The 21,918-nt window shown below is 43.3% G+C and overlaps 1 protein-coding gene across 2 annotated transcripts in view; it reads left to right on the plus strand.

Annotated features, from left to right (window-relative positions):
• Positions 1-17,096, plus strand: part of WLS (Wnt ligand secretion mediator) — a 101,447-nt gene extending 84,351 nt beyond the window's left edge. For both annotated transcript variants that reach the window (XM_047870781.1, XM_047870782.1), the window contains exons 11-12: positions 5,784-5,937; positions 16,246-17,096. In XM_047870781.1, the coding sequence (XP_047726737.1) occupies positions 5,784-5,937; positions 16,246-16,355 (264 nt within the window). In that variant the 3' untranslated portion in view covers positions 16,356-17,096. The remainder of the gene's footprint in view (positions 1-5,783; positions 5,938-16,245) is intronic.
• Positions 17,097-21,918: the final 4,822 nt, after the last annotated feature.

A 21,918-nucleotide genomic window follows, 5' to 3' on the forward strand; every position in this document is an offset into this window, starting at 1 on the left:
TGTAGAACGGATGTTCTGCAAAAGGTGGCTGTTAGGATCACAGGCAGCAACGCTTGCAAAGTAATTTGCAGAGTGCCTGGCACATCGTGGGCAGGAATAGCTGTGCTCTTGTGAATAAAAAAAAAAAAAGGGTAAATATTGGTCCAAAGGACATTCAGTAAGTTAGGGACCAGAACCCAGTCCTTTTGACTTTTTCTTTTCTTTTTTTGCCAACTGTTCTGTCCTCTCTGTATTTGGCCCAAACTGAAAATGTAAGTAGTGCAGATAGAGCCTTGGGATGCAGATTTGTCTTGTTCTGCTAGCTTATTTCCTCAGAGGGGCTCCTGTGCTTTTTTGTGCCATAGACCAACCCCCTTGGGCAACCTGGTGGAGGCTGTGGGCTTCTTCTTGGAATGTTTTTAAATGAGTAAAATAAAAACTTTGGACTTCAAAGGGAATCAGATATATAGGTATTTGCAATTATATATGTTACAGATATTACAGATCTATATCTATAATTGTGATTGATACAAAATTATGATTTCTATTGGTGGCAGAATTATCAGTGGTGCTAATATTAACAGGAACTTGTTTTCTACATTCATAAATGAAAGAAATGGTAACTTTCAGTTAGAAACGGGTGAAAATAAAGATATAATTGTTCTCATTCCGGTTCATGGACCTCTTGAACTTTATGGAAGGACACCCAAAGGCGCCTCTGACCCAAGTTAGGAGCCCCTCGAGCCATGTGGGCTCTGCCCACTGGGCAGTGTTAGTGTTGCTGTTGAAGGCTGACGTGAATGTGGAAAAAAAAAATAAAACAAATATGCTATCTGTCTTCGTAAGTTCAGCTTACCACGTCTGCTGTGACCTACACCAGTGCTGTGTTTGTATCAGACTGTTTGTTTATAAAGCCTTGGAAATTTCACTCGCCACTCCAAATGCAGTAAAAATATTTCAAATTCTGAATGAGTTTTTTATTCAACCAGCTGAGACTCAAACAAGGGTGTCTGAGGCCTGACTTATCCTTTGGCCAGTTCCCTCGTGTGACCAAAGTGTCCAGCCCCAGTGCCGCAGTAACGCGCTGTGGTACTTAATATGGCCAGTTGGGGGAGTCCGAGAGAGCAGGGTGTGCTTGGAGAAAAAGAACCTCAAGTTAAACTGGACTGAAGAATGAAAGGCAATCCCAAGATATGTTCCCAGGGAGGCAGAAAGAAAGGGCACTTTTGGTCCTAACAACATGTGTCTGCCACCTTGGAAAGCTGAAGCCACACCACCACAGTCCCCATGCCACTTACCCTCCTGCCTCTGCAGAGGGTCCCTTCCACCTGAAGTCAAGAAGGGACAACTGGCCAATCTTTGAGGTACCTATGTGTTTCCCGAATTTAGCCTTGTATATGTTAGATAGCGCACCTTTTTACAGCAAGGTAGGCCAATTCTTCTAAGGAGCAGAGTTTGTGGCTTTTCTTTGGAGAAAAAGATTAATATTCCATTGCCCCAGTATTTTCTAACATAGCTCCAGCCTGTGGCTGGCTTTTTATATCTGCCGCGACAGTCAGCCCGGAGTGGATTTCTACTCCAAGGGGGTAGCAGCGAGTTCTTTTGGATTCCATTAGCTCCTCACATTCCTCCTGCTGGGTTATTTTTTTAAGGTTTATTTATAGATATCTAAGACGTTTTCAGGCATAACTCTCAATGTCCCAGGTACTGTACTAATATAGTCATCAGAGGATTTATTTTTTAATGTCATTTTGGAATGTCTCAGCAATGAGCTCACCTGAAAGAAAACCTATTGGGTAACTTTTTGAAATAGATCCCAGCCTTAGGTAAAAGGAATGTATTAAAACTCCCATTATACTCTCGGGCTTGCTGAGAGAGCTTGCATTTAAGCCCCATGAAATATAATGCGAGGGGATCTCGCCAGGATATTGAAGCTCTGAGGCCAGGAATGAAGGGCTAACAGGAAGCTGTGGAATGCAGTGACCTTGAGGCTTTGTAGCTGGGTCCTGAGGGGCAGTCTTTTAATGCCTGCCATTTTAATGGCCTCAGTCATAGCAACCGAGAGATGGTACATCACAGTCTGGTATTTTAGCCCCTTCCCTCTGGAAAAGAAAGAGGCGTTCCGTTTAGAGGTAGCGGATAGTAGGGAACAGAAGTGCAATGCAGGGAAGAAGGTCACCAACCTTCACTAAGGGGACCCCCAGGTGCCTGACATTCAGGTCAAGCCACATGCAGCAAACTCCCAGAGAGCCTGTCCCTGGCTCTTTTGTGTGTGTGTGTGATCACTTCATTCTGTCACTTACGGAGGAAATGTTTCCAGTAAGAGAGCCTGTGTCTGGGATTTGGAAATCTTGTTGTTAAGTGGAATGTTGGTTGTCAAGACTACTGGGTGTAAAGGGATTTGACCTTCACTTGGCTCCAGGGGTATAATTGGGTGGTTTCACACAAAAGTAAATTGTTCAAATGTTAAATCAGGAAAAACAGGGACTTTTAGAAACAAGACTTATGCAGGGGGAAGATGATTTTCTTTCCTTTTTTTTTCCACTGGGGGCTATCTGATTTTTTTCTCCAGAAGTTAAAAGAGGGTGAGTGTCACCTCTCTGCCTTGGCGTTAATAAGATTTTGGATTTACAGGGCCTGCCTGCTCTGTTGAGGCTGCTTACTGTGGTTCACGTTGGTGGGAATGTGCTCAGAGCTCAGGAGGTCTCAGGCAGGAATAATTGAGGGAGGAGAAGGGCAGGCACACACAGTCGAGTGACACTGTGTATACAGCTCACTTATGCAAATTCAACTCTTTGCCCTCAGCAGGAAATAATACATTTAGAGATGACAAATTATGGGTACGGGTAATTCTGCAACTCCATGCTAAACAAGGTGGATGTGTCTCACAGCAGACATGAGACAGGGGCACGAATCTGCTGTGGCTCCTCAGGCCACCTGAGGTACCCCTCATGGTATGAGCATTCTCATTTCAGTGGTTCTACTGTAAAGTTGTATTTTGCATATATATCCAGTTTATTATACCATACATTACTATGTCTAGGATATATAGTGCGTATATATTGCTATACGGATTTGAATATATGAACCTGTGTATAATAATGTGCATTATGGTTAATTAAGTGAGTTTTCAAAGGAAGTTTGGTCTTCCGCAATAGTGGCTTCATATGCCAACTTAACACACTCACCCCTGTTTACAATAATATTCCTACTGTTGAGAATACCTTCTTTTGGAGTCAGAGCCATGACTTTCTGGCTAAGCAATCTTGGGCGAGATAACGTACCTCCCTATGGCATAGTTTACCATATGTTGAGTGGAAATATTACCTGCCTACCTCATAAAGCTGTTATTAAGACTGATCTCTTCCATGTAAAATTCTTACTGTAGTGCCTGACATATTGGCTTTGAATAAATGTCAACTATCATTATCTTTGTTATTATTTTAAAATGTCTTATCTTTGCTAATATCTGTTAGAGAGCAATATTTAAGTGAAATAACACTACCCATTGATGTCTTACTTTTAAGTAAAAGTATCATTATTTACTATGGAATGCAATATTTTCTCTTTACTTTGCAATCTGATATTTTCTTAGAGTGACTGTTTCTATCCTCCCTTTCTATTTCCATGGATTTGCACTTGCATTCCTGCACATGCCAGTACTTTTGTCCATATTCATTCAACAACCGTCTGTCTGTCGAGTACCATTGTGTACCAGGAATACAGGTGACTGTTTTCTTGAGATCAGTCATGCCAGTCCTGACAAGAATCCATTTCAGCAAAATTCAGTACTGAGTATTCCCAGCGTACGTCATTGGAAGTAGGGTCTCTTGAAGGCCCTTCCCTTATTGAGGGACCCGCCGCCTTAACAGAGTGGAAGAAAATCAGAACTGTCTTACGCCATTTTACCGACAGTTCCCATCCCAGCCTCCCCTCCTCCATCACACAGAACGGTTCTCTTTGTTATGACAGCAGGTACATATTTCCAGGAACTATCTTAAGACTTCCTCTCCTCTTCCATTATATTCATTAAAAATCATCTTAAGTGTGCCCTAAGTACTGTAATTTTTATAAAGTTAGGATATTCTTCTTTAAAGTAAGAAGAGTGACATTTGGAGACATTGCTAAAAAGTCAGCCCTAAGTAGCTTGAATGCTTGTACATTGTTCTAAAATCAATAATGGTTATGAAATTCTTCTTTGCCAAAAAATATTCCTGAGCACATCATATCAAGTGAATTATTTTTGAAAATAAGTAAGAGTTTGCAATGGTGGTTTATGCATCACAAAGATGAAAAATTATGTGTCACCAAGGCCAAACTAAAACTGGTAAGTCTACAGTTAACTTAATTAACTGACACTCCAGGTATTTCAAAAGGAAACACCTGTACTTACGGCTTTATTATGCCTGGGGCCCCTGGGGTCGCGGGCTATAAAGACGGTGTCAAATGAATACAGATACCATCTGTATCAGATACAAATGAATAGATTACCATCTTACACTTTAGCTCCAAGAGGGTCTCCTAGAGATGGTTTACATAATGCAGTCTCATTAAGTTATCACAGGAACATTTGTCCAGTATTCTTTTACTCCCATTTAAGATTTCCTGTAGCAAGCAGAAGTGGTCAGAGTCGTTTCATTGATCTCAGAGCTGGCACACATGTTTAGTCACTCGGGTCAACAGTTCTGTTGACAGTTCTTAGTGTAATCCATATGTCATCAGACAGCCCTCAAAACAATTATCAAGTCATTAACATAGACAAAACCAGCCTCAAAACATTCTTGTAGAATTATAAAGCATATGAGAGCTTCATAATTACCTTCATGAGTGACTTACATAGAGTGACAATGTAAGACCTAAGATTTATTGTGTTTACTGTGTGTCAGGACATTTCTAGGAATATGGTTACTTAATTCTCCTCAGTAACCCTGCAAATTTTTATATTGCCCTTAAGGTCATTGAAGTTCAGAGTCTTCATCTTAACTTCACTTACATTAAGCAGAGAGTGCGTGGTAAAGTCTGCATTGAATCCCGTCTCTGACCCCAAGCCTGTGTCTCCCTGCTTCCCCACTCTGTCCCACTAAGGAAAGCGACTCACTCTCACTCATTTGCTTCTTTAATCAGCTTGTCTTCATTGAGCCACTGTGATGCGTCAGGCACCGAGGGTATGGCAGTAAACAAGTCAGAAATGGTTTCTGCCTACAGGGCGTTACATCTAGCTGGGAAGACAGACAGAAGAGGAGTTATAGTTATGGATAAGTGTGAGACTCAAACACAATTTCTTTTTTTTTTAATTTTTTTTTAACGTTTACTTATTTTTGAGACAGAGAGAGACAGAGCATGAACAGGGGAGGAGCAGAGAGAGAGGGAGACACAGAATCTGAAACAGGCTCCGGGCTCTGAGCTGTCAGCACAGAGCCTGACGCGGGGCTCGAACTCACGGACCGTGAGATCATGACCTGAGCCGAAGTCAGACACTTAACTGACCAAGCCACCCAGGCGCCCCCAAACACAATTTCTTTAAATTAAGGCTAACTATGTACTGCTGTTCAAGGAAGAGATACTCTCCGGGTGATTCTGATATACAGCCAGTGTGAGAACTACTGACTTTGTACCTGACACACAGTAAGCCCTCAGTGAACCTAAATCCATACTGGTATGATTTAGATTTTAAAAGGAGTCTTACATGGCCCTTTAGTTTTCCTGGAGGTTAGAAGACATTTGGTTTTTGTGTTGGTTGGCTCCTGTCTTGGTGTTATGTTTCTTCTTGGTTCTAATTGCATGTCACTGTCCTTTTTCCATAGGTGACTGAAGGCCACTGGAAGTGGGGTGGCGTCACAGTCCAAGTGAACAGTGCCTTTTTCACAGGCATCTATGGGATGTGGAACCTGTATGTCTTTGCTCTGATGTTCCTATATGCACCATCCCATAAGAACTACGGGGAAGACCAGTCCAATGGTGAGTTTCAGTCTCTTTAGAACAGCTGTATTCAGGATATAGGCTTCAGTCTCTACAAGGCTCACATAGCAAAGGCTCTGGGTTCCCCAGGCAAACTTTCCCTCCAAATGTCAGTGAGCGCCCCTAGGGACTGCAGAGCCATAAGACAAAAAGCCAGCACAAGGCAGGTATTTCTTTAAGTCGTCTTCTTTTTTTGTTTTTAATGTTTTATTTATTTTTGAGAGAGCACAAGCAGGGGAGGGACAGAGAGAGAGGGACCAAGGCTCTGACGCAGGCTCTGCGCTGACAGCAGAGAGCCCCATATGATGGGCTTGAACTCATGAACCACAAGATCATGACCTGAGCTGAAGTAGGATGCTCAACTGAGCCACCCAGGTGCCCATCTTCTACTTTCTTAATCTTTAAGTATTAGGGATACTGCATTCTAGCCTGAAACATGTGCCAGTTTTAGTATAAAACTTAAATTTGCTTTCCTTAATTTTTTGAGCAAAATTGACTATTGGAGATTATGCCATATTTATTCTTCTAGTTTGAGAGGCAAAATCTTAAGGTATCATGTAGAATGGAACTAGGTCCTGAGATTTGAAGATTGAGCTGGATTCATTTTTTCCTCCTGCTCATTCTTCTGCAAGGCTGTTTGTTGACCTGCATCCAGACCAATAGCTATTTACCTACCTGTCTCCATGGCCGCCTTCTTTTTTTTAAAAAAATTTTTTTTTTCAACGTTTATTTATTTTTGGGACAGAGAGAGACAGAGCATGAACGGGGGAGGGGCAGAGAGAGAGGGAGACACAGAATTGGAAACAGGCTCCAGGCTCTGAGCCATCAGCCCAGAGCCCGACGCGGGGCTCGAACTCACGGACCGCAAGATCGTGACCTGGCTGAAGTCGGACGCTTAACCGACTGCGCCACCCAGGCGCCCCTCCATGGCCTTCTTCTTCTTAAGGGCAGTTGGTGCTACCAGGAGCCTTAGGGAACTTAGCCAGTCCGGTTATTTTTTAAGTGATGAAACGGAGGCCCAGAGAAAGGAAGGGCTTGCCTGGGGTTTCTCTGCCAACCATAACAGAGGGAAATGACTGTCACTGCCTAGGCCATGCTCTTAACTTGGAATAGGTGCCCTGCTAAGTGACAGATCTGAGAGCTCCTTTTTCTTTTGAATACTTAGTCCTACACTGTTTGGCTGCACCCTTATTCTTCCTTCTCTTTTTCACACCTGCTTTACCTTAGCCATTTACTTGCTATTCCTCAAATATAAGGTGTTCTTTCTCAAATCAGAGCTAGTGCCCTTCACTGCCTTGGAGCAGAGATCAGGGCTTGAAGGTCTGCATGTGTGCTATGGCACCACAGGTGGGTCTTTCTCATAGGAAGTTCTTACCATGTGTGTGTTGAATGAATAGATTCATATCCTATGTCCATTTGGGCCTAATAAAACCCTACCCATCTTTTGGGCACATTCAAAATGGTTCCTTTTTCTTGAAACCTATTCCTCATCACTCCAGTTGCAGATTAGCAAACCGTGTTCAATAGAATATTGTTGCCATAGGATGTTGATAGGTTTTAGTAGTCAATTTGAGAATCATTGGGTTTTTAATCAGCATTAATGAGGTTTTTATTTAAAACATCTTAATGCCTTTAGTACATTAATTTTTACTGTAAGTCATTTTAAATGGGTAGGAGGAATAGTGTTTCCCCAGATTACTTTTTTATAAAGTTTATTTATTTTGATAGAGAGAGGGAATGAGCTGGGGAGGGGCAGAGAAAGAGGGAGAGAGAGGATCGCAAGCAGCCTTAACACGGTCAGCACAGAGCCCAGTGCGGGGCTTGAATTCACGAACCATGAGATCATGACCTGAGCCCAAATCAAGAGTTGGACGTTTAACCGACTGAGCCACCCAGATGCCCCTCCAAATTGTTAAACCGTTTGGCACCGGACCCCTTTTTCCAGGCACTGTATTTGTTTGGAACTAGTGTTCTAAGGAACAGGCCTGGGGGAACATGATTACACATTTCATATGACACTGTATAAATGTAATGGATGAGTTTGCCTGTGCCTTCCCTTTCCTGCTGGAATATTAACTCCTTAAGAGCCAAGGACAGGTTCTTAAGGGTGGTTTGAAAGTGTTGATTGAATTAATGCTTCAGAAATAAGAGTTCTAGATTAGTTTTCATATTTCACAGATGGGCCAATGATCTTGAGAGTTGGGGTAAAAGGATGGGGTGATGACATGAGAGGAAATGATGTGGGAAGTGAAGGGCATCTGTGCTGAGGGTTGGGATAGTGACTAGTCTCAACCACCATCCACCTCCAGTACTATACCTGCCGCTTCTGTGCAAGAGCATCCTTCAGGCCGGTCTTCTTCCCTCCTCCTTGGCTGGTCACACTCAGTGTGGGAAATGGGGGCACATGGCCTCTCAAACAGTGGACCTTCATAACACCAGCAGGAAGGGACTCTGGGCTTGTGAACGAGAATCTTGATTTCATTTCATGGTCATCCTGTTGGACTTTGACAGAAATCATATGGACGTGCGTGTGACTTGAGAATATTAAGCAGGAACCCAGTAGGTGAAGTTCCTCCCTTCCAGGGAAATACCACATAAAGCAGTCGCTGGACTTCCTGGGAAGTTGGAATAATACTACAAATGGGTAGTAGTTATTGAATTCTGACTGTGTGCTAGGCTGCTCTATGTAAACTATTATGGTTGTTTTTTGCTATGTGACGAGTGGCAGACTGCTTAATATCTTTGTGTACCATTTCTCCCAACTGTAAGTGATCTCTTAAAGTCTTTTGGAACCATAAAATTCTGTGGTTCTCTTCCTTCCCGTTGGCAAAGAAGGAGAAGAAGAGCACCTCCTGTCCTAAGGTGGCAGCCCAGAGGGTGATTCTGTCATAGGTAAGGGGTTTCCAAACACTGGTGAGAATTTGCCCATCCCGGCACTTTTAGGTACCTGAGAGGCCAGAGCCATGGCCCAGCCTGCAGTGGAAGGATGACTGCCCGCCATGCTATTGGGCCAGAGGCTTGATGTGCAAGCCAGATGTCAGGCAGCTCCCATTAGGACTTCTTACTCTGCACAACAGCCACCCCCTGAGGCTTGAAACCTTGCAGTTGAGAATAGCACTTGATCTGTTCCCCATCAGAGTTTTTTGTTTGAAGGCAGCTTGACCTGTAATTTCACAAAAAGTTCAAAAGCTAGTTCTCAGCAGGTGGTCATATCCCCCAAATCCCTTGCCAACTGGCGTTCATGGTTTTGTTTTGATTTTTTTTTTTGGATGTCACTACGACTGGGACATACCACTAGCATTTAGTGGCCAGATTCTAGGGATGCTAAATATCCTTCAATGAATAAACAGTCCCTTGTACTAGAGAATTACCCTGCCTAAAATGCCGATAGAACCCATGTTGAAAAACATTCTTCAAGCAGTTTCATGGGTAAACTTTTTTGGGACCCTGTTCTGATCATAAACACAAGTCACACAGTTGAGTAGTTCTGTGATGGTGACATGATCAGCTGTGACTTCACGGCAGCCCATGAGCACCTGGCAGTTTGTTGTGCCCTTCCCTTCCCATGGTCACATGGTACTGTGACCTTGTGCATTTGGAAGGGAGTCTTCCATGTTGGGTTCTCTGATCATTTTCCTTCTCTACCCTCTTTCACTTTTCATCTCTTCATCTGTTGCCAGACCACACAATGTCTCCTAGGAACTATGGAGCATTTGCCAAAATTTTGAAGCTCCTTGGAAAGAGCTAGTTTGGAATATCACATAGAAACCTAGAAAATGAACTTCTGTAATTTAAAATTCTCTGGGTCTCTGGATGACATCCCTTCTCCTCCCCCAGCCTTCCCCTGCTCCTCTTCCTTTCTCGTGGAAAGTTTTTATTTTTAAGTTGGCTTGGGCTCCCCCACACCCCCACCACCTTGCTTTTAAGGTCTGGAGCCAAGAATTCAGTTCTCTTGCTATGGAGAATGAATCCTAGGTTTGTGGTGCTTTTTGCCTTCGTGAGACGGATCCTGGAGAGACCTCTGGAAAAAGCTCCTTTCCAGGAAGTTGGCAGGCAGTTTCTGATGCAGCCAAAGGGGATAAGGAAAGAGAAAGAACATTGAGAGGGGTTGTTTTGTTTGGACGTGGAAAGAGATGCCAAGTGTCAGGAGGGAGTGGGTAGGGAGGAAATGAAAGCAGAGAGCATAGATTTTGTTTCTCCCTTTTGGTCAAGGAATAGACTGACAGAAACAAAGCAGATGGCAGGTTCTAGAAAGGGTCAGCTTCCAAAGAGCGTTTGTTTTTCTTATATATATTTTTTTCTCTTTTATTGTGTGCATCAGGAAGCGACCCTTAGAAATGAACCACTCAGTGCTTCAGTATTTAGCACTGTGTCAGGTTTGATAAGATGGAGTGACATGAAGCCCAAAGGAGTGACTAAGACAGAGTCCCTGCTCTCATGGAGAGCTGGTAGCCTTGTCTGAGAGACCAGGCTTCCTTGACTGCCTCCTGAAACTCGGGATATGGCAGAACATCTCCAGGCCAGAACGCCCTCATGTTTTTAGCAGCTCACTGGTGCTGCAAGGATGTGAAGCTCTATGGGTTCCATCTTTTTGGTTGATTTACCATAGCTGCTGGTACCAACATGTTTACATGGATCAATTTTATATACATACATATATATATATATGACTCTGTATCTACGTACATATGTTTATATATAAACATTTTATGTGTATGTGTACATATATGTATACACATATACAAACATATATGTAAATTTTTTTAATTTAGCAGAGATATTTTAGAACTCTCTTTCAAGGACCATTCACATTTTCTGCCCTGCTCCTGCTGCCTTTTCATTAAAGTTGTTCTTTTTTACCTGTTTCCAATAGCAATTTGTGAGTCATTCTGGATATCTTCCCAGGCAGGAATGGATCTCAGCTAACCTTAGGTTGGAGTGAAGACAGCATCTCCCAGGGGTTCAGCATCGATGTCCTGCACACACGACGAACTGTCCAAATCCTTTCAGACATCAATTCTCGTGGGAAAAAAAGTTGGAGTTGCTTATAAAGTCAGACGATTCTTAATAATAGCTTTGATTTTTGTGTTCTTTCGTCTATAGAATTCTTGTCAGAAGGTTTTAGAAAAAAACTGAGGAACGGAATTCCTGACTGGATGACTATGACGAAGGGAACAGGAGACACTCTAATTGCCAACCGGTTCCTTTCTATTTCTATTCGCACTAAATGTCTTCTGTCTGACACACTCATTCTGCTGGAAGCCACAGCAGCAGCCCCAGGTCCCATGTCATGGAGCTCACTACCACACTACGTCAATTTTACTGCCAGAGGCTTCTAAGGTCTCCTGCTGCTTGTTTCACAGAAAAGGTGGCTTTGGCTTTTGTTGCCTCAGTAAATGTTTGGTTTGAGTCATGAGGCTCTGACAGTGGCTGCCTTTTATTGAGGCCTTTCTCTTGGTTGCATGTTAGATGACCCACCCATGGCTAGCCTGGCTTCTCGATGTCTGTGAGCAGTGATGGAAATGGTCCTACCACCAGGGCTGGGCTCAGACTTGGAAGTGGGTCTCAGTAGCCTTTTCCCATTTTCTAATGAAGTTCAGAAGCAGGTCACAAGCCATCATTAGCCTAGCACCTCTTGCTCTGTTATTTGTAGCTGGGCACTTTCTGTCTCCTGCCTCTCCCAAGGTTGCTGTCCCTCCAGTGACCTGATCTCTCCTTTCCCAGGCAAAGTAGACCATTTTTTCCAGGTCTTGGAATTACCATCACTCCACTATAATAGGAGGTACCTCAGTCACTGCTTCCCTCAGTTACTTTTGGGGGAGTAACTTTCTGCTTCCTAAATGTATCAGTTTGGCAAGGCTGCTGTTACAAATACTGCAGACTAGGAGGCTTAAACAATAGAGATTCATTTATTTTCTCACAGTTCTGAAGGCTAGAAGTCCAAGTTCAAGGTATCCCCAGGATTGAATTCTTCTGCAGTTTCTTTCCTTGGCTTGTAGATGGCCATCTTCTCTCTACGTCTTAACGTAGCCTTTGCTCTGTGTGTATGTGTATCCTCATCTCCTTTTCGTATGAGGACATAGGTCATATTGGATTAGAGCCCACCCCAATGACCTCATTTTAACGTAATTACCTCTTTAAAGACCCCATGTCCAAATATAGTCACATTCTGAGGTAGTGGGTGGGAATTAGGACTTTAACACGTAAATTTGGGGAGGGTATAACTCAGCCGATAACATTAAGATTTCACTCACAGCTTCTAGGTTTTATTGTGTCCACCCTCTTGCAGTTGCCCAGAACTTGGTATCTGGAGGCACTTTGGAGGTGGGTGGGGAATGGCTCATCCCAAGCTTGCTATAAACCACCTCATTGTTTTTCTCCTTCTGCCATGAACCAGCCTGGACTTTATTACAGAGAGTTATCTTTTGAGCTTAGCTTTGAAGAATAGGAGGTCAGTAGGTATGGGACTAGAGAAAATTCCACAAGAAAGAATGAAGTCAAGAGTGTTACAGAAAGAACATAAGGTTTGGAGGTAGACATAGGCTGTTTGGAATCCTGGCTCCAGTATGTACTGAGTATGACCTAAAGAAATATAAACTCATGGTATGGGAGCTTTCTGGCTTCTGGATCTGGGTAATGGGGTGTTCATTTGCCTTAGTGGTGGTTGTGAGGCTAGAATTAAGTAGCCCCTTTCATATTCTAAGACTGGTGGTCTCCCAGATTCTGTGAAATAATCTTGGAATTATCTTAGCAGTTTTCCTTCCTTTTATACTAACGTAGCCACAGATAGGCAAGGGATGGGCATTAAAATGCAGCCAGTCGTAGGGAGTTGTGGTTATTGTTGTCTCGTTATAGTGCAGTTTATATAGCTTTGTGTGTCCCCAGGATGCATTCCAGCCAGTTAGAATCCAGTAGCAAGCAGCTACATACCTGTGGGTGCAATATCACAAATATGGATCCGTTGATAGTCCTCGGTGATTAAATCCAATGCCAGAGACTGGTCTCATTTTGCAACAGCTAGACACAAACAAGCCTTCATCTCCTTGTTAATTATCTGAGAGGAGCTGACACCATAACCAGGGAAAGAGACTTACTGCAAACTGAAGAATTCTTTTCTTTACCTTTCTTAATGTATTTTTTTCCCTTTTATTCTTCCCCTCCCCACTAAGTAGGTAACATACTGCATTTTCGGAAAGGCTTTTTTTTTTTTTGTCTTAGATGGAAAGAGACTCCGAGCATGTTTGTGCACTGAGTAGCAGGAGCCAAGAAAGAAGGAGAATAACAGATGGAGCAAGACCTTGGCAGAAGTAGGAGTTGATGGAATTTGGAGGGAATGGAGGGATCCCCACTCCTGCCTTGTTACTGCCATATTCCCACATTTACTCCCTAAGGCGGAGGGGGGGCGGGGTTAGCCTTCAGGGTACAATAAAAGCACATGTGAATCATAGAGTTTGCTAGCCAGAGACCCATTGGCTGGGTCTTCATCCCAGCTCTACCAGGAGCAAACTGGGCCACATTAGAGAATAATTTCTCTAATCGCCTATTTGAGCCTCAGTGTCTTCCTGTCTTACAAAGAAATACAGGGCATGCTGAACCCCTAATAGTGCATACGATAAATACTCATAAATAACAACTCTCCTTACTATCAGTACACTGATATTGTGTACTATAAATTCTTGTTTATCAAACGCAAAAGTAAAATTAATATGCTGAACAATTCATCCAGATTATTGCGTGTATATATTTATGACCATAACACGTTACATGTGGACTCATACTTTGCTGGCAGACTCATTGGCTGTTGGAAACTAGAATATTTACAAAAGAATCAACATAGCCTAAAGTTTGAGAGCCTGGATTCTGGAGCCTTATTGTTCTGGTTTGAATCCCACATAATTTACTAATCTGGCCCTTGGGCAAGTTACTTAACCTCTCTGTGCCTCAGTGTTTTCATCAGTAGAATGAGAATGATGACAGTATTTCTGTCAAAGGTCTGGTATGAGGATTAAATACATTAGTATTTAGAACAGTGTCAGGTACATGATAAACACTATAACATGGGTACTCATTAAAATAAAGAAGCCAGGGGCGCCTGGGTGGCTCCGTTGGTTAAGCCTGCGACTTTGGCTCAGGTCATGGTCTCAGGGTTCATGGGTTCGAGCCCTGCGTTGGGCTCTGTGCTAACAGCTCAGAGCCTGGAGCCTGCTTCAGATTCTGTGTGTGTGTGTGTCTCTCTCTCTGTTCTTCCCCCTCTCACACTCTGTCTCTCTCTCTCTCTCAGAAATAAACATTTAAAAAAAGTTTAAAAAAAATAAAGAAGCCAAAGTTATTTTGGCTCAAGTGATCTGTAGAATCATATACATTTTTTAGGACATGCTAATTAGAATCACATTCTAAGCTTAAAGAATTAGCATCTTGGGTTCAAAACCTCGGTAGAATTACATTCTAGTGTCTATTTTTAAGTCTTTGGTGAAAGGGATTCTTTAGGTAAACACTAGGAGATGCTAATGCATTTACTGGGGTGGGCGGGGCTCTCTTTGAAAGTTTGATGACTCACACAGACATGCAGATCTGACAGTGGCTTTGAAGTTTTGATGGCTCACCCAGATATGCAAATCAAGAACTAGTTTTGACCAAGAAATTTGAGGCCTCTGCATTATGGTAGACTGAGAAGTGGGCTAGAAGTTGCAGTAGTGAGTATGCAAGCTAGTGACCTGGGGAAATGTACTTGTACAAATCACGGTTCAGCATGACACCAGGGGGCCCTGTGTAAAGCCTCTGCGTCTGCAGCCTTTGCACCCAACTGGTCTGTGCCCTTGCCCGAAGGACGATGAAGCTGGATGTGCCGGAGGCTGGGCTGATACCCCCTTTATTACTTGCTCTGCCCCTAGTCCTGTGGATTGGACCCTTACCTCAGTAGCCCCAAATAACCATTAGCAGTCCTCTGCAACAGCTTAGGACTGCTGCTGAAAGTAGGGTCTCTTAGGTAGAGAGTCACAGACTAGCATTTAATAAGACCGATTGATCTGCACAGCTGCTGGGAAATGGGTCTACAGTGAAAAACTAATACATGTGGCACATGTGAAAGGTGCCATGCAGCCTGTGGGACCAGTGTGTGGGGTGACTCCTGGGATTCACTGATGCTCAGCAATTCTTAGACTAGTGATAAGACATTAGTTGTTAAGTGTAGGGCCAAAGTCGCTTCTAAGTTTCAGTCCCAGTTGAAAGCAGCACTTATTTATTTAATTCTGTGGTTTGATTTAGGAAACATTTTAGTTCCCCAAAATATGAAATCGTGCGTACATGGTATAAATATAAAAATCACAGACATAACCAGCACCCCTTTATGTAAATACCCAAATCCACGTGTATGCCCCTCAGACAACAGTCCTTAAACAGTTAGGTCCTGATGTTTTCCATTTTCCCTTTGCCAATTATACATTCATTTAATTTGTGTCCTGGCAGGTAGGAGAACGCTTTAATTTACAGAAACTTATTTTTTCTTGCTGGTGGAGAAAAGACTACATTATTCCATTTTAGCAGAGGAACACCTCTGTCACTGATGATGAGTCCAAAACACTGGTGTTGTATACGGAATCCTGGGGGCAGCAGAAAATTCAGAACACATTTCTGGTACTTTTTTCCTGGAGAAGAAAACTCTTAAATGTTTCTAAATGTGTTACGTGTATTCCCTGCCCAATCTGTTGGTAAATATAGGCAGGTCTTGTTTCCTTTCACGTGGCGTAGCTGCTTTGTCAATTACTCACATGGAGTGGGTACGTGCCTCCCTCCCCATCACTGGGGAGGCGTGCGGTGCTGGCTTAGCCCACAGCAGAGACCTTAGAGTCAGACTTTCCTTCCCTGGCCTAGTTCCCGGCTCTGTCATGTGTCTGCCCCTTTACCTGGGGCAGTTACCTTACTTCCCTCCCTGTTTCCTCGTCTGTAAAGCTGCCATGATCAGAGTGCTCACCTGGGCTGGCTCTCATGAGGATTAAATATGATTACATATAAAACATTGCGAATAGCGTCGGGTACAAAGTAAGTTCTCATTAAATGTTAATAATTACTACAAATGATAATAAGCATTATGCTGATTCATCCATCATTCATATCTCTTCTCTGGGAGAAGAATGAAACTACTGCAGAGTCTTGAGGAAAAAGGTTAGGAGTTAGCCCTACGCGTGGGGGCCCTGGTTGTCTCTATAAGCTCAGGATGTGAAAGAGGGCTGGGGTCAGGGCAGTTGTTACTGAGGTGCATCCTGTCTTTCTTCTTCCCTGAACACATCTAACACCAAAACCCTCTTTCAGGTGATCTGGGTGTCCACAGTGGGGAAGAACTCCAGCTCACCACCACCATCACCCATGTGGACGGACCCACCGAGATCTACAAGCTGACCCGCAAAGAGGCCCAGGAGTAAGAGGCTGCAGCACCTGGCTGGGACTGTCCCCCACATCCCAGCCCCTCTAAGTAGAGCGGGGAGTGTGCCAGAGAGAGCTCAGGTGCAAAGGAATGCTTGAGGCTCTTAGCTGGGGTTTCTTCTTGGATCCGCGGCATGGACGTTTGTCAGCTTGCCTTCTGACTGTAGCTCTCACAGGAGGATTCCTGCAGCCACTAATGCATTGTGTATAACAAAACCTCTGATATGACACATTTTCTGTGATCATTGTTAATTAGTGACATAGTAACATCTGTAGCAGGTGGTTAGTAAACCTCATGTGTTGGGGGTGTTTTCCTTGGGGGATGGTTTGGGCCAGATGGGGTCTATATGGAGTGGAATTATTTGACTCTTTTTCCTGTTTTAGATTCTAGGATAGATTTTAACATTTTTGCAGCCCAGGATAGGCTGATGTCATAGTCTTCTCAATCCTAGTCTGTGACCACTTGTGGTTTTTTTTTTCTATTTATATCACCAAGTAGCCTATTGAGTTAATATTTAAGTTGTCGATAGATATGTGTCCCTATTTTTTATGGCACAATATAAAATAACTGAATCTCATGAGAAGGTCTGTTACGCCAGGGGCATTTCAGCTTTGAAACCAAATCTGTGTATCCAATACTAACCAGTCTGTTGGATGTGGGTTTTAAAAAAATGTTTGCTAAACTACCCAAGTAGGATTTACTGTATTAAATGGCCTTTGGGTCTGAAAAGCTTTTTTAACCTCTTGCTTAAAATGTGTTTTCTTTTGATAAGATGCTTCCAACAGCCTCCAAAAGTGTAGATCTGATCATTTAAATAAACCTGTACATGTACGCACATATGTATATGCACACGTCGCCCTCCTGCCCTACCAGCACACAGGCCCACAGGTTCTTTTCCCTGCTGAGTCTATGGGATGGGAAACGGGTGGGGAAATAGCTTTATGAAAAATTAAAATATTTTGCCACCAAATCAGAGTGCTTGGGGATGATATCTGTGTCTGGAAAGAGGGTAATATTTTCTGTGCTGGGTGGTTAACCACTGTCCCCACTCCCCCACCCCGGCGGGACAGTGAGTGGCCACAGGGGCGGGGAAGGAAAGTTCTAGGACATACAAGCAGACAGCTGCCCCCACCACCTTATTCTCACTTCCCCAGTAGCCTGTTTCATTGTATTGTACCTCTGCCTTCCGAGAGACAGCGTGGTACGGCAGAGAGAAAGGATACTGGATCTGATGTTAGAAGGCTCAGTTTCCTGTCAAAGGTCTCTCATTAACAATGTGACCTGGTTGAAGCCACCTGACCTCAGTGTTCCCTCACCTACAAGCTGGGATTCATAAACTTTAACTGCTTCATGGGCTTGCAGTGCCAATTAAATGAGTTAAAGTATATGGAAATGTCTCTTAAACTCTAAGCCATATAAATGTGTTCTTCCTGGAATCCAAAAACAATTTTGTGAGTATGTTTCAGACACACACTCCTGCAGGTCTGAGGCACAGTCCATTTAATGTACCCTGATTTTGGCTAAAGTCATGCTGAGCCGCGATGGAAAGAAATATACTTTGGCTTTGGCTCTTCTCCCAGGCCTTTTCCTGTCCTGGTAAACAAGGGATAGTGTATGATCCAATGCCTTCAACATCCACTTTCTGATCGACCACTGTGGTGCCAGGAATTCAGTGTAACTTGTGCCTAGTGGTCTGGAAGGGAAGATGAACATAAAATGTGACTAGTGGTCTCCTCTCCAAAAGGATGGAGGAAGAGTTTCTTCTAAGGACATAGGCCTTCAAGGAGTAAGATTTCACCAAGGTGAAAGGGCAGAGGGAACAGCAGTACCAAAATCCTAGAGGATGTGAAGAACAGAGAATGTTTGAATGAGGCTGGTCCTCAGGCCTGGCTGGCCCACGGAAGGAGTAGAAATAGCAGATGAGCCCCATGCACCTTGAGCCACAATGGGAAGGGCTTTTAGTGCTGTGGTAAGAGCTGTAGCCCTACCCTAAGGTTTTAGGCAGAAAAGTGGTAAGATCAGAATGAACACCAGAGCATGGAGAAGCTAGATAAGCCCAGCAAAGAGATCATAAAGGCCAGAACCAGGGTGATAGTAGAGGACATGGAGAGGCAGGGAATTATTTGGAGATAAAACTGACATGGTTTGAGTGTTCTGAATGAGAGTCTCATAAAAGTCGAGAGCAGAGTCCAATCTCAAGCCCTTGCTGTGTGAGGGAATGGTAGGGCCCTTGATGGAATTGGAGATACCTAGAGATGTGTCTGTGGGTCTATTACTTAAAGGTCTATAAGTAGTAGAAGACAACTCTAGCAACCTTAGCCAAAAGAAGGACTTTACTAGCACTTTCCTAGAGTATTTCATTGATCCACGAAAAAGTGGAATTAAACAGAAAGATGAGCAACTGGGACGACTCTAAGAGACCCAAGCACTAGGAATTCATGGACCTTTCCCCTAAAGCTGTACCATTTACAACTAGTCCAAGTTTCTGTCTCACTGCAAAACTAGGAGGGAGTATGCGAGTGGCTCTGCCTCAGGCAGGTGCCTGTCCTTTCGCCAATCAACTGTGTTCAGGAAGTCAAGTCAAATAGCTGCTAGTGGCTCACCCTGTGGATTGGGGTTAGTTTCCAGAAAATCCATTTTGAGCTGGACAAACAGAAAAGATCTGCCAAAATGAGGATGATAAGCTTGGATTTTCCTGGGCTGAGTTTTAAAAGCCATCTTCTGGAAGAATTGACAAGCCAACCATTGGAAATGAAAGGTGAAGCAGACCACTTCGGGTAGGAGGTTTGGCGGTCATTACCATCAGGAATAAGAAGTACAGCTGGGGCAGGGCATCAAAGCATTGGGGAAGATAACTGGCAAGAGTGGTGAACCAGGCACAGCTTCATTAATATAGGAAAGAAAGAAATGAGGTAGATCACCCAGAAAAATGCAAGTTGTCAAAGAAGCCAAAGAAAACCAGATTCACGGGGGAAGAAGTTAGAAATCCTGAGATTTGACAGCATTTAGGGAATGAAACCTGTTGGATTTGGTGGTTCGGATGTCTGTGACTTTCTCAAATGGTTAGAACACAGGTTAGAGGTGGAGCAGAATTAATAGGAGGTCGTTTTGGGAAGGAAAGAGGTAGGATTGTTGTCACAAGAGGAACCAGAATAAAGGGAGGGCTTGCATGTTTTAGTCTGAGGAGAGAACTGGACTGAGTTTGTAAACCTGAGGCTTAAGAGCAAGCCATGAAGTCAAGATGACGATGAGGTAACATAAGCCCCAAGGAAGTTCAGAGATTTGGAATCAAGGACACAAGTTCGTGGGTTAGTTTCAAAAAAGTGAAAGGTTTCATCCTGAGACAGGAGAGAAATAGCAGATGGATGTTGGAGGAGAAAGTTGAAGTCCAAAGGAGAGAAAAACTTGCAGCCTGTCTCTCTGGGTGTTCTGTCTCCTCTGCAAACATGAAATGAGTGTTGGAGTTTTACTAAAGAAGGTCTCAGTTTCAAGAATGTAGGTTTGGGGGCACCTGGGTGGTTCAGTCAGTTAAGCATCTGACTTCGGCTCAGGTCATGATCTTACGGTTCGTGGGTTCGAGCCCCACATCAGGCTCTGTGCTGAGAGCTCAGAGCCTGGAGCCTGCTTCAGATTCTGTGTCTCTCTCTCTGTCCTTCCTCTGCTTGCACTCTTTCTCTCTTTCTTTCTCTGTCTCTCAACAATAAATAAACATTTAAAAAATTTAAAAAAAGATTGCAGGTTGAACACAACCATTTTCCATCAGTGGAAAGTTCAAGAAACTCTTCAAGCAGTGAGAAGAAGCCTTTATTAAGGACTAGAAACCTAGAGAAAAAAAATTATTTACTGGCCATGTAGACCAGTTTTACAAGTTGATCTGAATTTTGCAGGTGGCTTTCAAGAGTATTATAGAAAAGAAGTATAAACTTCTCCAATTATCTGGTTTTAAATAGTAAGAAAATTCACCAACATTCAGCAAGCAAATAAAATATAGTTGCTATTTAATAGATAAAACAAAATCAGTTTTATCAGTTCAGTCCCACTGAGTATTCACTAGGTGTTCCTATATTTTTCCCTTCCAGGAAGAAAACGTCCATAATAATGAAATAAGTGCTTCCCTACATGACCTCCAGGTAGTTTTAACCTTTCTCGGAACTGAGGGAAATCACTGCAACAGTTCTGATGCCTGAGTCCCTCGGTGCATCTCTCAGATCTGTTGGGGCCCTTGAAGTCACACCCCTGGCAGGTACCTTTGAGAAGGTTGAAAGAAGTTCAGAGGCAATATTGGTCTTGGGTCTCATTCACACCTTGGCAGTTCTAGAAACTATGTTTTATCAACTGTTTCAAACTGATCAGGCTCTGAGAGACTGACCGGTCACGTTGGGGAATCTCAATAAACTACGATTCCCATGCAATCTTTTACAATGCAGCATACACACACCTTCTGTGGCTCCATCATCCCATTGTCTAGTAATCATAGCGGCTGAAAGAGGAAACAGAAGAAAGGGATAACATGTCAACCACAAGAAGCCTGAGGGATCATCCCTGAGCCTCCAAAGAAAATACAGCTCCCTCAAAAGTGCTTAGCATAATGTGGGAATTGGATCGGGGAGGGTTGGTGAACATACCTTGGCTAATCCTAATCTCAGTTTGCTGTGGAAACATGAATTCTTTAGGACCCCTATCCTTTTTTGATTCAAGCCACCTTTGCTCCTTTCAGGATATGTTGGTGCTCCTGATTTGGCCAAACTTGCCGGTGCACACTGACTTTCATGGGACTGTACCACTGTCCCCTGTATTTCAAGGTCCTTTCGTCCTGCTGGGCTACAAGAACCATTCTGATTTCTGCAAGCTTGCTCTCACCCACCATGTTTTGATACATGACTGATTTGGTTGTATAGAGATAACTTGGTTTCCAAGACTACATCAGCAGTGCCTTTTCTCTGGACATCAGAAGGGTCTTCTAGGCACTCCTTGAACTGTCCAGTATACACAGCTGCCTGTCTGTAGCAATGCACTTAGCTTCGCTTGTTGAGAGAAGGCCCTTAAGTATCAAGACCAGCCTTTCCTTTGTGGCTTTGACCCTCTTACTGAATCCCTTCCCATAGTTCCTCTCCCACACTGGGCTGCGCTTCTCCAGGTTCATGTCTCAGTTCCAAAGCTCTTCCTGCAGACGTGGTTTCACGACCCTCCCCTTATGACCACTTGCCTGTTAACTGCACTCTAATTCCTCACTGTTCCAAAATGTGATACTCAGACTGCAGTATTTGGCACAGATTAGTGTGACAATAATACTTCTACTGGGGTGTGACATCCTAAGAAAATGGCACTAGGTGTTTTAAAAATATCTACGTCTTACTTTTTTGCTTCTTGTGACCACGCAACCACTCAAACACTTGGTGTTTCAAAAACAAATATCACCAATACCTTCTTGTGTATTCAGCAGCATTTTTCAACTTAATTGTTGGACTTTACATGTATCCCTGTGATATTTCACTTTTCTTGTACAGATTCAATAGGTAAGTCACATCTTTAAGTTTTAAAGTAAGCACAGTTCGAAATGT

The sequence above is a fragment of the Prionailurus viverrinus genome, chromosome C1 (assembly GCF_022837055.1).
Source record: "Prionailurus viverrinus isolate Anna chromosome C1, UM_Priviv_1.0, whole genome shotgun sequence".
Lineage (NCBI taxonomy): Eukaryota > Metazoa > Chordata > Mammalia > Carnivora > Felidae > Prionailurus > Prionailurus viverrinus.